The sequence below is a fragment of the Diabrotica undecimpunctata genome, chromosome 2 (genome assembly GCF_040954645.1).
Source record: "Diabrotica undecimpunctata isolate CICGRU chromosome 2, icDiaUnde3, whole genome shotgun sequence".
NCBI lineage: Eukaryota > Metazoa > Arthropoda > Insecta > Coleoptera > Chrysomelidae > Diabrotica > Diabrotica undecimpunctata.
Window position 1 is genome coordinate 58,489,122 of NC_092804.1, and position 15,739 is coordinate 58,504,860.

Here is a 15,739-nt window from a genome sequence, read left to right on the forward strand (position 1 = left end):
ATATGAGGGCCTGTCTTATGTTTTCTTACTGCACTGTAGAGTGTTTAAGTTTGATTGTGTGTATGTTCTCCTTTTACCTTTTCAATTTGTTGTTTATATTGTCCCATTTTTGGCTTAGTATTCTTCTACCTACTTCTCTCTCTTTCTCTTCCTCTCTCTCTCCCTCTCTCTGTTGAAATCTATACTTTTTGTTCTGATAAGTTCGATAGATAATTCAGTATTCTTTTGTTTGTTATTTTAGGGCTTGTTCGCATTCTTTATCGAACCATTTTTTCTTTTTGTTTTATTTTTGCCTCCGATAGATTTCTCTGGTGCTTCTACAAATTCATCCAACTACAAAATATCGGCAATTAATTTATAGGGAACATAGAGTTATTTTCCCTGTAGCCGCTGGTATCTCTCGAGCGATTAGTCTTTGAAGCCACTTCACCAAGTTATTTACTATAATAATAGTAACAAAAATGGAATGAAAACTGGAGACCTATCAACTTCGAGAACAGGCACGATTCCGAAATGAACTCACGACCTGTGGCATGCCCCACATAGATATTTTTAAATATTCGCGTTATACGGATTGAGATTTAATTTAATGCCAAAACGTCATATTATAGACAATATTAATAAACATTAAAATAGATTGTTATATAAAACCATCAAGTATTTACACATATACCTGTTTGTGTATATAAACACAAAGTCTGTATATATTGAATGGATGTAAATAGATAATAAGATTAAGTGAAACATTGTTTTCAACCCGATTTTGGTTAAATCTGTAATTGATAAGTTTGTTTAATAAAATATAAAAGTATCCATCTGTAATTTTGAAAGTATAATATGGAAAATAAATTGAGTTAACACAAAGACAACCAACATTACATGGCGATCCTGCCAGGATGTCAATGCATTAGAATCGTAATTAAGTACAAAGAGAAATAGCTGTGTTTTTTTTTGTGAATAATGGTGATTTAAAGCCCCGTCGAGTTCTAGTTCCAAAGACGAATCCCACATACCATCTACAAAGTATAAATATTCTCATTGAGAAAAAATTAAAGAAATTTTTTCTGATGATCATTTTAAGCGAATGGAATTCTATGAAAATGTGATTGAAACAATCCATGAAAATAACAATTTTTGGAAATATAGTTTATTTTCGGATGGATCTTTATTTGGTATTCACAGCAGACACAATCCAACCTTCGGATGCTATTGATTTAGGAAAAATAAACATTTGTGTATTGCTGGGAGGATGTAGTATCCTAGAAAAGTTAACGTTTGGACTGGAATTCTAGGAGATCATGTTATTGGTCCATTTCTTATTGAAGGAAATTGCTTAAATTTTTGCAATACCCTATATATTCTTCGGTCTTTTAATCGCAGGAAAATGAGATTTATTGTTTGGTAATCGCTGCCTGTAATTACAGATTGTCATTATCAAACCCTTATCAATGACATCTGAAAGTAAGTAATTGAACATTATTTAAAACAAAAATGGGATGAAATTTCGACGGTTACTAAAAAATGTGGTAGAACTACTTACTTAAATAATGTGCAAAATGCCACTTATAAATAGGTACAAAAACCTTTAGTTTACGTCTTTCTTCTTCCTGTGCTATGATCGATTGTCGTGCGTTGGCTATTGAATTGACGATACGAGTTTTGTTGACGGTAGCTCAGAAAAATTTTTTATTATTAAAGTTATTTTTCAACCTGGCCCTCTTCTTCCGTCTATCTTGCCATGTATTGTTAAATGGAGTATATTATATCTCTCTGGATAACGCATAATATAGCCAAAATATTTCAGTTTGCCATTATTAACTGTTCTAACCACATCCGTAACTTTTCCCTTCCGCCAACAACCTCGCTACGATCTTGATCTACCAAATTTATTCGTAGAATTATCCGATAAATCCAGGATTTAAAGTCTTTCAATTTTCTGAGAAGTGTATGTGTTAAAATCCAACCTTCGATACCATATAAAAAAAATAAAGAACACATAACATCTTACTAATCTAATTTTCAGTCTCAAAGTGATATCGTTTTCACGAGATTCTCTTTATCGTAAAAAATGCAGCTCTGGCTTTCTCTATGCGTATTCTAAATTTTTTGCTCATATTCCAGTTCTTAGTTAGATTACAACCAATGTAAGGGATGCTGTTGGTTCTCTCCGGTTGTTGTCCATAAGCTTTTAGCACTTCTGGTTGTATTGGCGTTTTACTGACAACCATTATCTTTGTCTTTGTGGTGCTTAGCTTCAGTTCATATTCATCACAAATTGTGGTAATTCTATTATTCAGGTTGGTTTACATTAAAACTTAGATTTAAAAATTGCTAATATAGGTAATGTCGATGATAAAAGGTTTTTAACTAAAAAGCAATATCTTTAATCCTTACTCGAAAATGGTAACGATCAACTGAGTCGTATCAGAGCTACTAGCCAAATAATTTCGAAATCCAAGAAATAAATTCTATGAAAAATGTCCAGAAGTCAAAATGTCAAAATAAACTTTAATTATGTCATTATAGATTATTCGAAAAGTTTAATCAGAATCAAATAAGTTTAAAAAGATTAATGTTTTTTATGTGTTTTCTCTTCTGTTATGGTAGTTTTTTTACGGCATCGTTTATTATTTTCCTCTTTAAATAAAAACTATTTGATTTCTTAGTCTTACAATCTTTTTTAATCTGTCTTATTATTTCTATAAAAATAGTGGCATTTATTGGCATCTCTAAGCTCGGATACTTTTCACAACTTTTATTGAGTTTCTTTTGTTATACATATTATGTAGTCTATTTGGTCATTTGTCGTTTGTTCAGATGTATCTGCTAGTGAGAACTTTAGGGTGTTTAATTACCTGTATGATGACCAGAAGGTTTCCTAAATAGAATGATAGCAACATAATATTTTTCCTATATTTTTATTGTTTAAACATGTTAATAAAAATTAATTATAGTATTAAAAACTACCTTATTACTATTATTATTATTTCTTAGTGCCATCTTGATTTTTCTCCATTAATTTTCATTTCAATAACTTTCTTATTCTCATTATAAATAATTATGTATATACCTTATACAGTGCATTCATAAAGTGTGGAAACGGTCTATTATCTCATGACTTAGTTATTTTTAGAGATAAAGCTCTGACAGGTCGATTTTGATTTTTCTTTTTTAACCTTTTTGGGAAAAAATAACTTTTACCCCCACTACCTTAGCAGATGTGACGTCATCGATATTTTTTTAAATGGAAAATGCATATTTTTATCTAAAAAATTTAAAGCCCATATTTTTCTGAGTACAACCGAACCAAACTCATCATATTCAAACTTTCGTATACAGAGTGTATAGGAACCAGTGCTCGTATTTCTTAAAATTTAATTCAAAATTTATTTTACAAAGAAAATTATTATAGAAGTCATTTTATATTAAAGACAAACAAATAACATAATTACAACAAATGTTCGAATCAAGCTCCTTTTAATTGACAGTATCCAACCGTCCAATGAATTTTTGGATTATGTTTGACAACATCACTGGTCTAATTTGTTGCATTTCATTACGAATTCTCTGTTTGAGGTCTACCAAATTTGTCCAGGTCGGTTTACATATACTTTACTTTTCAAATAACCCTAATAGAAAAGTTCATGGGATTCAAATCTGGCGACCTAGCAGGCCATTCAATGTGGCCGCGTCATCCAATCCAGCGATTGGGAAAAGTTGCATTTAGAAAATTTCTAACCACTACAGCATAATGTGGACTTGCTCAATCCCGATGATATCAAATGGTCGGATCTATTTGACCAGGATTATTGATATCTGGAAATGCTGCGGTTAAAAATGGAACTACTTAGGTTTACAATATCTCTGAATAACTTTCATCCGTCACAGTGCCGTCAAAAAAATACGATCCTACAATGGTATTCCTAACAATCCCAGCTCATACGTTTACTTTTGGGGATATTGGGTCAAAACTTCCATTGTCCAATTGGGATTTTTTGTTGCCCAATAACGACAATCTTGCCTAGTAACGGTACCATTTAAACAAAAAGTAGCCTTGTCGGAAAACAGGATATTATATTCAAATTCATTATTTCGATTACAAAATTCTTGCATATTTTTACAATTCCATGCATCTATCAAAGTCGTCTTCATTGAGTGTATGCATAAGTTTAATTTTATATGGATGTAATTTGATCTATTTTAGCATTTTATGAACAGCACCATGACAGATCTCATTGTCCGTTTATAAAGTTGTAATTGAAGAATGAGGATTTTCTTCAATTTCAAATAATACATTTAATTGATTGTCGTTGGAAACGGTGGGTTTGTCACTCTTGAGCTTATCTCTAACATTGCCAATATCATTAAATTTATGCAATATTTTGCTTACCGTCGCTTTACTTATTGGTATTCGATCAGAATATTTTTTATTAAAAACATCGCATACTTCAGCCATACTTCTTTTAAGATGGCCCTAATCAAAGATCATTAAAACTTCTATTCACTGTTTTTCTGACAGCACCATGGTAATTTCAAATAATTTCTATTAAGGTAATATTTCTCAAAAAGATACTAGTGCAGACTACTAAATCGATGTGGCACAAAATCAATTTAGTGTTGACATATTCAATGGTAACTACAAATTTACTGTCTGGTTGTTGAATTTGACATGTCAATGTACTGAGTACAGTCATTATTACTTTACTTTATTGTATTGTTGCATTACAAAGCCATTATCATTTAAATGGAATTGGTTATCTTTTATAGATAAGCAATCTACCTTCTGTATCTTACAACAATAGGCCACTATATTCGAGCATTTTTTGTAATTATGTTATTTGTTTGTGTTTAATATGAAATTACTTCTTTAATAATTTTCTTCAAATAAATTTTGAACTAAATTTTAAGGAATACGAGTACTGGTTTCCTTTACACTCTGTATAGTGAAGTTTAAATGTGATGAGTTTGGTACGGTTGTACTCAGAAAAATATGGGCTTATAATTTTTTAGATAAAAATATGCTCTTTCTATTTAAAAAGATTATCGATGACGCCTCGTCTGGTAAAATAGTGGGGGTAAAAGTTTTTTTTACCAAAAAGGTTAAAAAACGAAAATAAAAATTGACCTGTCAGAGTTTTAACTGTAAAATAATTAAGTTATGAGTTAATAGACCGTTTCCAAACTTTATGAACACACTGTATAAGACAATATAACCACATTTGTTGTAATTTAAATGCCTAGGTAAAAATTAAGTAAATCTTTTAGACTTTCGAAAATTCATATTATCAAACATTGGTAAAAATATATCTTTACCAATTTACATACTTATGCTTTATGAATGCATTGAAAAATTGTTTTAGTATAACTAATTATATTAACTTGTAGGCTTTTATCGACTTTAATTTATAATGAACATATTAAAACATTTTGAAACTGTTTTTAATTTTTATTTTATATTCTCATTTTCCCGTTTTAGGTATCATGATAATCTTCTACCTATCCCATATATACAACGTATTGTACGTGACAATCCCATCATACATTATATTGGGGCTTATACAAGGAGCTCTATCCTCTGCACATATATCATTCCTTCTGAGCCTTTCGCATAAAATAACTGGATTATTTCACGAAGAGGATGACGAAGGACGAACTGCCAGAAGGACGGTCGTTATCCGAAGGGTAGCCAGGGCTTTTCAGGTAAAACTCGTAGTGTTTCTATTTTTACTAAACCTGCAAGGGATTAAATATAATACCATTTAACCTATATTACACACACATCTAGTTATTTAAAAAAACTTCTAATTTTACCATATCTTTTGCTATTTAAATATTATAACTATTTTAAGCAATGGTTAGAGGTCAAAACCGTCAAACGACCATCAAAACGAAATACTAATATGTCCGGAAAAAACCAAAATAGCTTTAAATCATTTTTTGACAAATTGAAATCTTGACTTTAAATCATTTAATATTTAAAACAGCATATAAAACGATTTCATAGTCTGTCAGTTCTATAGACTTAGCATCGATCTTCTTCTATCTAAGCACATCTCGTCGTTCATGTTTCTCTCGCTCATTGCGTTATTAATGTTAGTTCCCCAGCTTTGGGTATTTTACATTTCTGTCCTGCCTTATTTTTCCTGCGCCAGTATTCTTTGAGTATAGATAGTTCAGATAGGGACCCAGTTCCGTGGGGTATAACACGGCCCCCTTGCCCAGGGATACGGGTGAAGACCACAACGATGATGAAGGTGGAGAATATAGTATTCGGTTCAGTGAATTCAACGGAAGTGGCAACCCTGTTTCTAGGGATAGTATAGAATCAACCTGGTCAAGGGCAGCAGCGATCACCAGTACTAGAATTAGGCGTAAAGGAAATGATCCTAAACCGGCTTCTTACTAGAATACTGTAGGTGAGACTGAAACAGTTAGAGGGCTACAGTACTGCGATGCGGAAAGCAAGTAGGAAACTACCGCATTATATTCCTCAGGACATCCGTCCGTAGATTTTTTCTTGTCATGTTGGAAGAAACAAAACAAACGGCCCCTAGTCCCGGGCAGGCCTTAAATGGCCAAGGGGTGCGAAGAATCTCCCGGTTTCAACTTAATAAGACAATCAAAATTGCTACGTGGAATGTTAGAAGCTTATTTGCAGCAGGCAAACTACAAAATCTAATTCAGGAAATGAACAGAATTAACATCGATATTCTCGGCATAAGCGAATTGCGATGGGAAGGCACAGGCATGGTCAATACTACTGGTAAAACCCTTTACTACTCATGCAGTGATAGCACAGACCCACACCACAGACATGGGGTGGGAGTTCTGATAAGCGAAAATTTGCGCGCCTCCGTGAAGAACTTTGTCCCGATCTCCGAAAGAGTCATACTTATTCAGTTGCATGGAAAAGTTAACATAAATATTATACAAGTCTACGCCCCTACAGCAGACAAGCCAGAAGAAGAACTAGAGCGATTTTATCAACAGCTAGACGAAGCCTTAAAGGTGACTAAGAATCACGAAATTAACATCGTATTAGGAGACTTCAACGCAAAAGTTGGGGAAGGAGCTGTAGATCACGTAGTTGGAAAATATGGTCTTGGTCAGAGAAACGACAGAGGGGACAGATTGATACAGTACTGTCAAGACAAAGATCTAGTCATAACGAATACTTGGTATAAGTTACCACCCAGGAGGCTTTACACATGAAAGTCGCCTTTAGACGGACATCAGGGCATTATAAGGAACCAAATAGATTATGTGACAATTAATAGAAGGTACAGGAATGCTATTACTAAGGTATCTGCATTACCTGGAGCAGACATAGGATCCGACCACAATCCCTTAGTAGCAAATATCAAACTGAGGCTCGCTACAGCTAAAAGAAAACACCAGAAGGCATCAGTAAACATTAGAAAACTCAAAAACAATGAAACAAATGAAGCGTACACAGAGGAAATAAACAATAGGTTCTCTAATATGGCAACTGAGAATGATGTTGAAAAGTCATGGACCACCATAAAAGAATCATTTGATGAGTTGAACAACACTTTTCTACTCGAGAGTAAAACAACTACCAAGAATGAGTGGATGACAGAAGAAATATTAGAGATGATGGAACAACGCAGGCAATGTAAGATCAGGCAGGACGAAGTAGGGTACCGAAATATACACAGTCAAATTCGTAAAGAAATTATAGCGGCGAAGGAGATCTGGATGACTACACTTTGCGCCGAGGCTGAAAGCCTATATAAACTCGGCGACAGCTTTAATCTTCACAAGAAAATTAAGGAAATTGCTGGTGTCTTCAAGAAAAAACAAGTCACTGGTATACATAATGACCAAAATGAATTAATAACGGACCCTAGCGATATACTTAATACTTGGAAAATGTACACAGCCAATTTGTTCAATGATGACAGAACACAAAAACCACCACAACTGGGAGACCATTTGTATGGCCCAAGTATTTTGAAAGCTGAAATTGTACACGCTATCAAACTATTAAAAAGTAACAAAACCCCAGGACCAGATGATATGTACGCAGAAACAATCAAGTTACTTAATGAAGAAAACCTAGACATTATTGTCAAGCTCTTTAACGACATCTACGATACGGGCTATATTCCAAAAGATTGGCTTCGATCTACATTTATCGCCCTACCAAAAACACCACGTGCGAACTTCTGCAAGGACCACCGACTAATAAGCCTAATGAGTCACTTTTTGAAACTTTTCCTGAGAATACTTCACACCAGATTGTTTAAGAAATGTGAAGAGGTCAGTGGATGGAGTCAGTTTGGTTTCAAAAATGGACTTGGCACGAGAGAAGCGATCTTTAGTATGCAAACATTGATACAGAATTGTTTAGATCAAAGAAAGGATGTTTTTATCTGTTTCATCGATTACGAGAAAGCATTCGATAATGTAAAACATGAATTGATGATAAAATACCTACAAGAGTTGGGATTGGATGCAAAGGATATAAGAATCATTGCCAATCTGTATTGGAATCAGACAGCAACAGTACGTCTTCAAAATTCCAACGAAACAGAAGATTTCTCCATTAAAAAAGGAGTAAGGCAAGGTTGTATACTGTCTCCAATGCTGTTCAATTTATACGTAGAAAAAGCCTTCGTAGAAGCAGTGGAAGACTCTAATAAGGGTAATAAAGTTAACGGCATATTTATTAATAACATCAGGTATGCCGATGATACAGCCATAGTGGCAGATAACATCGAAGATCTTCAATGCCTTTTGAATGATCTAACTCTTGCAAGTGAAGCTCGGGGTTTGAAAATAAATATCAAGAAGACAAAATCAATGATTATAAGTAGAAATGATTACCCCAACGCAAAGATATATGTCTCTGGAAAAGAAATCGAACAAGTCAGGCAATTCAAATACTTGGGATGTTTGCTGAATGAGGGTTGGGACCCCGAGAATGAAATAAAGAGCAGAGTTGAACAAGCCAGAAATGCTTTTTTGAGGCTTCGTAAGTTTCTGACTGATCGCAAATTGGACTTCAACCTCCGATACAAGATGCTTAAGTGTTACGTGTGGCCTGTTCTCCTGTACGGAATGGAAGCATGGACGTTAAAGGCCAGTTCCATTAACAAACTTGAAGTGTTCGAAATGTGGTGCCTGCGTCGAATGCTCAGAATATCATGGACGGACAGGGTCAGAAATGAGGAAGTACTCAGAAGAGCGGGCTTACAGGATAGGGAACTTTTTAATTATTTAAAAAGTAAGAAGACTGCATACTTGGGGCACATTATACGAGGAGAACGATACACTTTTCAGCAACTGATACTCGAAGGGAAAATAGAGGGTAGGAGAGGTCTCGGACGTAAAAAATGTCATGGCTGCGCAATATTGGGCAATGGACAGGAATCCACAGCTATAAAATGCTTCGCAATGCTGCTAAAAACAGAATTATTTAATCCAGAATATTTAACATCTCACCTGACAAGACGATGTACGGTGGACGCCTACGCAGAAATGCATGGCACCTTAAGAAGAAGAAGAAGTATTCTTTGGTTATCAGCAAATTGTAATTATATATATATATATATATATATATATATATACCTCTGTGATGTCTAGCAGATATATATATATATATATATATATATATATATATATATATATATATATATACCCATTTTGTTGTACTTACATTTTCAATTTATTAATCTATATTCAATATTTATTGTAAAGTTATAAATAATCATTTATTTTTTTTATCTTTATTTATTTCAATAAAGAGCAATAACATACATCCCCCTTTGAGACTAGTTGTATCAAATCCTTTTGTTGTATTTGTTCCAGTTATTATTTTATTCTTGTATATCAAAGAAACTAAAAAGAATAATACAATTCATTGTAAAAACTAAAAAGGTTAACTTCTAGAAGAAATCACAGAAAAATTAAACAGGTGGGTGGATTACTGCGAAGATCTGAAGATCTGAAGAAGAAAATGAAAATTGGCAAGAAGATGATGATGGTTAAGCTAGTGGGGACACATGAACGAAATAAAAAAGTGTTATGTTAAGTGTTTACGAAACTTTGAGCTCCCTGGTAATTTTTCACCCCTAAACTAATCTTATTTGGAAACGTTCCTGCTAGCTTAATATTCAAGCCAGCGGTATTAAAAAATGATATTTGTGAAATATCGCAGTGTTATACTAGGTTTTTATGAATTTATTACCAGCCTAGTAATTTTTCACCCCTCAACTACTCCTTGTGGAAATTAAATAAATCTGTTCAAATGTAACGTGAAAAAACCTTTTTTACAATTTCACTGTCCTCTACGTATAACTGAAATAAAAAAGTGTTCCGTTAAAGACCACCCTAATGATTTTCCATCCTTAAACCAATCTTATTTGGAAAAGTTCCCGCTAGCTTAATATTCGAGCGAGCGGAATTAAAAAAAAATATTTATGATATACCACAGTGTCTTGCTAGGTTTTAACGAATTTATTACCAGCCTAGTAATTTTTCACCCCTTAACTACCCCTTGTGGAAATTAAATAATTCCGTTAGGTTAAAATGTAACGTAAAAAAAAATCTTTTTTTTACAATTTTACTGTCTTCTACTTATAACTAAAATAAAAAAGTGATCTGTTAGGTTTTTACTAAACTTAGACCACCCCGATAATTTTCCATCCCCAAACCAATCTTATTTGGAAACGTTCCCAATAGCTTAATATTCGAGCCAGCGGAATTAAAAAAAAAATATTTATGATATACCACAGTGTTTTGCTAGGTTTTAACGAATTTATTTCCACCTTAGTAATTTTTCACCCCTCAACTATTCCTTGTGGGAAGTCAATAATTCTATTAGGTTAAAATGTAACGTGAGAAAAATCTTTTTTTACAATTTCACTGTCCTCTTCTTATAACTGAAATAAAAAAGTGTTCTGTTAAGTTTTTACTAAACTTTAACAACCCTAATAATCTTGCACCCCTAAACCAATCTTATTTGGAAACGTTCCTGCTAGCTTAACATTCGAATCAGCGAAATTTAAAAAAATATTTATGATATACCACAGGGTTTTGCTAGGTTTTTACGAATTTCTTACCACCCTAGTAATTTTTTATCCCTTAACTAACCCTTGTGAGAAGTCGTTAATAGTTCTGCTAGGTTTAAATTAAAGGTGAAAAAGTTTTTTTTATAATTTTACTGAACTCTATTTATAAATAAAATAAGAAACTGCTCTGGTAAGGTGTTACTAAATGTTAACCAACTTCACCAATTCCACTAGCTACATATTTACGCTAGTTGAATACAAAGCGAATCTTTTTGGAAATATGAGATCCTACAGTATTGTGCTAGATTTTTACTAATTTATTAACATCCTAATAATTTTCTTACCCTTTATCTACCGTCTATGAGGAGTCAATAATTCTGCTAGGTTGAAATTTAAGGTGATAAAGAATCTATTTTTACAATTTTACTGTACTCTACTTGTAACTGAGAGTATAAATTGCTTGCCAGGTTTTTACTGACTTTGATCTACCCTCATAACTTTTGACGCCCTAAGCCACAGATAATGGGAAACATTCAACATGTTACACGTTCACGCTAGCTGAATGCAAAGTGTTTTTTAAAAATACAAAAGTGCTCTGCTAGATTTTTACTGTATTTTTACCAGCCTAATCATTTTTTTTTCAACTACCCTAATTGAAAACAGTCTGAAATATTACTCTGTACTAACTAATATTTATTTTTTAAATGTTTAAATATTAAAAATATAAAAATATTTTATTCCAAAAATTATAAATTTTAACTGTTAAAAAATTGATTCTGATTCGAGTTGTGAGTACATGGCTAAGCGAAATCGAATCGTGAGTCCCTTTGATGAATATAAGATAACTGAAATCAAGTTGAGTTTTAGTAAATACAATAGAGTGGTTATATTTCACAGAATAATTACCAGGTAAGAAATATTCAAATTGAAATAATTCTATTAAGTATATTACATTAATTACCTAATTGTTAAAGAGGGGTGGGACACCTTGCGCACCTATTGCTAAAAGATAAAATATTTGTATTTATTAGGTATATGCAGATACTCAGAGCTGAGCGAAGTGTACCGCGAATCAAGGAGTGGGAGTGCAGTCTTAATGGGATATTAGATTGATACCGCCTTCTTCACTATTATTCAATTTATAGAAACATCAGAGATTGGACCCACACAAAAGCAAATGAATTAATTCATCAAGCCCAGAACAGAGAGAAATTTGCCATATTGATCACCAACCTCAACAGAGAAGGCACTTAGGAGGAGGAGGTACTGTCCCTTAGTGTGCTTTATACTAAGTACAATAGTTTTTGAGTAATTTTTAATAGTAAATACCAGTGCATCACATTCATCTACGCACAATCACGTCTAGAGTAGATTTTCAACTCTTGAAATGCGAAAACGTGCATTTTTTTATAACGGACGAAAAAGTACGATTTTACGCCCCCAAAATTAAAGCGTAAAGTGCGGAATTCACGTCAAGTGTGTCCAGGTCAAAAATATGATGAAAAATAGTAAAAGGTTGAAGTAAAAGTACAATACAAAAAAAATATTAAAAATCCCTTTTTTAAATTGGATTTGTCAGTTTAAAATTCCACCTAGCAGAATTATGGGCTTCTCGTAGGGGGGTAAACAATTGTGAAGGTGGTAAATGAATTGCAAAAGCTTTGTAGCAAACATTGGTATTTGAAAATGACTTTTTTTATTTTAAACTAAGCTCCCACGGGTTAGTTATGAGACGAAAAATTACTAAAAATTGAGCAGAATCATGTAGTATTTCAAAATTTTTATTTGAATTAGCTAGCTTAATAGCTTAATATTGACTTCCCACAAGGGATAGTTAAGGGGTGAAAAATTACTAAGGTGGTAATAAATTCGTAAAAATCTATCACAACACTGTGGTATTTCAAAAATATATTTTTTTTTAGTTATGCTGGCTCGAATATTTAGCGAGCAGGAAAGTTTCCAAATAAGTAGAAATAGTCAGAAATTTTCAAGGGGTGAAAGTATAGCAAAAACTTACCAGAACACTTTTTTATTTCAATTATAAATAGAGTAGTTTTTTTTGTACAGTTAAATTGTAAAAATAGATTTTTCATTACCTTATATTTTAACCTAAGAATTATTGACTTTCCACATGGGTTAGTTGAGGGTAAAAAATTACTAGGGTGGTAATAAATTCGTAAAAACCTAGCAGAGCACTGTGAAAATTCAAAAATAATTTTTAATAATTTTGCTGGCTTGAATATTAAGCTAATAGAAACTTTTCCAAATAAAATTGGTTTATGCGGATTATATTTATGGTAGATTAACCAAACACTTTTCTTATTTCAGTTATAAGTAGAGGACAGTGAATTCCCCTTAAATCTAACAGAATTACTGACTTTCCATAAGGGGTAGTTGGGGGGTAAAAAATTACTAAGGTGATAATAAATTCGTAAAAACCTAGCAGAACACTGTAATATTTCATAAATATATTTTTTTTAATTCTGCCAGTTTTAACCGTAAGCCAGCAGAATCGCTCCCCTCAAGAATGGTTTGATGGTGAAAAATTATTGGGGTGGTAATAAATTAGTGAAAAATGTTGTACCCATTTTTAAAATCTAAAATTGTCGAAATAAACTAAAAATGAACCGTTTTTGCATAACAATTAAAATATTTAAATTAAATCAAATAAAAATCGGTGTAGTAATCCTGAAAATGTTAAGAAATGGCTGTGCAAGAAGGAAGAACCCCCAAATTTTTACAAGAGGCTCTTGGTCTTTTCTGCTTACTTTAAAGAAAAAATACTGTGAGCATAAATTAAAAGCACTTAAATAATTAAGTCCAATATATGATATGTTTTTCTTTTTAGCAAAATTAAAGCAAACTATTCTATTGTTAGAAAAAAAAATATTAGCGACCTTTCAGTAGACTATCGAATGATTTGAATTTTAAATGGGTATCCTATTTTTTATCGCAAGGAGTTTAAAAAATGCTTAAAAAAGAAAAAATACATCGATTTATTGCAAACTAGCCTTGTGACGGTACTTTGCTTAAACAAAATCTCCAATTTTAAAATCTTTGTTTGTACCCCCGTTGAAATTTTTAAAATAAAATAAAAAATAATACGTATGTACTTACGGTTTTGTCACAACATGAGCAATAAACTTTATCCATATCCATAGATAGCTCTTTGTAAGGTTTTAGCAAAGTTGAAACATTGCTTATTTTCGGCATTTTCAAAGCACAATAATTATTCACAATTAGAAACACGTTGTTTACGCCTCCAATTTTACATCAAAAGTGAAACCAAGTAAAACTGACCGTCAAAATAAAAATTTTTACCCAGAGACATTATCTGGCACACCAAAACCCTTAATTCCAGGACAAAACTAAAAGCCGCTGTCTTTTATTAGTTACTATACCAAGAATTTGAATACCAAGTGATTATAAAACAAAATTAAATATTGGCATTTTCATGCTATCTGTAAGTTTGAATATAAAAATATATAGTTACCACCAAATTTTCAAATTATATGCACTTTTTTATAAAAATATGCAAAATTTGACATTTTTGCATTTTTCATGCATTATATGTAAAATATGCAATTTGCATATTTGCCTAAGTCTAGCTATTACTATCCCTTGAGATTTCTATGTTCCGTACCTTTCACTTTCGCTTCTTTTACTGCAAGTTTCGGATGTGTTTTTGGTTTATCTTTCTCTAGGCACTGGACAATAGTCACTTCTGTATGATAATAATAATAAAAGTAAAACTGACCGTCAAAATAAAAATTTTTACCTAGAGACATTATCTGGCACACCAAAACCCTTAATTCCAGGACAAAACTACAAGCCGCTGTCTTTTATTAGTTACTATACCAAGAATTTGAATACCAAGTGATTATAAAACAAAATTAAATATTGGCATTTTCATGCTATCTGTAAGTTTGAATATAAAAATATATAGTTAACACCAAATTTTCAAATTATATGCACTTTTTTATAAAAATATGCAAAATTTGACATTTTTGCATTTTTCATGCATTATATGTAAAATATGCAATTTGCATATTTGCCTAAGTCTAGCTATTACTGTCCCTTGAGATTTCTATGTTCCGTACCTTTCACTTTCGCTTCTTTTACGGCAAGTTTCGGATGTGTTTTTGGTTTATCTTTCTCTAGCCACTGGACAATAGTCACTTCTGTATTATTATCTACTTCCATATTTCCATAGTACTCGAGAATCTTGGATAATTACTTTAACTTAGACTAGAAGGAACACGTGCAGTGAACCGGATGTTTTCTACCTAAGAAACCTATATGAACTCACCCGAGCAAGAATCATTACACATTACACCTAAGTAGTCGAATTATTTTTTCTAAAACATCATGTAGTAGATATGTGACTTTCTTAGACGAAAGAGAGCGGACTTGTGATGTTTTTAACAGAAAATATCAAATTGTATCTGTAGGTATTATGGAACCTATGAATTTTTACGAAATATAAGCGTTTGTATGCGTCTATATGAGGTTCAGAAGCAAGTGACGCAAATATTGTAATTTTAGAGAAATTGGACTTATGAGATTTTTCCGAGATATGCTTCAATTGTATGACGGTTTAAAAATAAATTAAGCAGAATAGAACTAGGATGATAGTTATTGTTTTTTTGTAAGACATGCACCACTTTTATGTTTTGTTTCTTGATATCACTTATACGATGAAT

General features: G+C 32.4%; 1 protein-coding gene across 1 annotated transcript in view; it reads left to right on the forward strand.

Annotated features, from left to right (window-relative positions):
• Positions 1 to 15,739, forward strand: part of LOC140434601 (uncharacterized) — a 147,368-nt gene that overhangs the window by 87,392 nt on the left and 44,237 nt on the right. Inside the window, exon 6 of the mRNA XM_072522982.1 lies at positions 5,477 to 5,700. Coding sequence (XP_072379083.1) covers positions 5,477 to 5,700 — 224 coding nt within the window. The remainder of the gene's footprint in view (positions 1 to 5,476; positions 5,701 to 15,739) is intronic.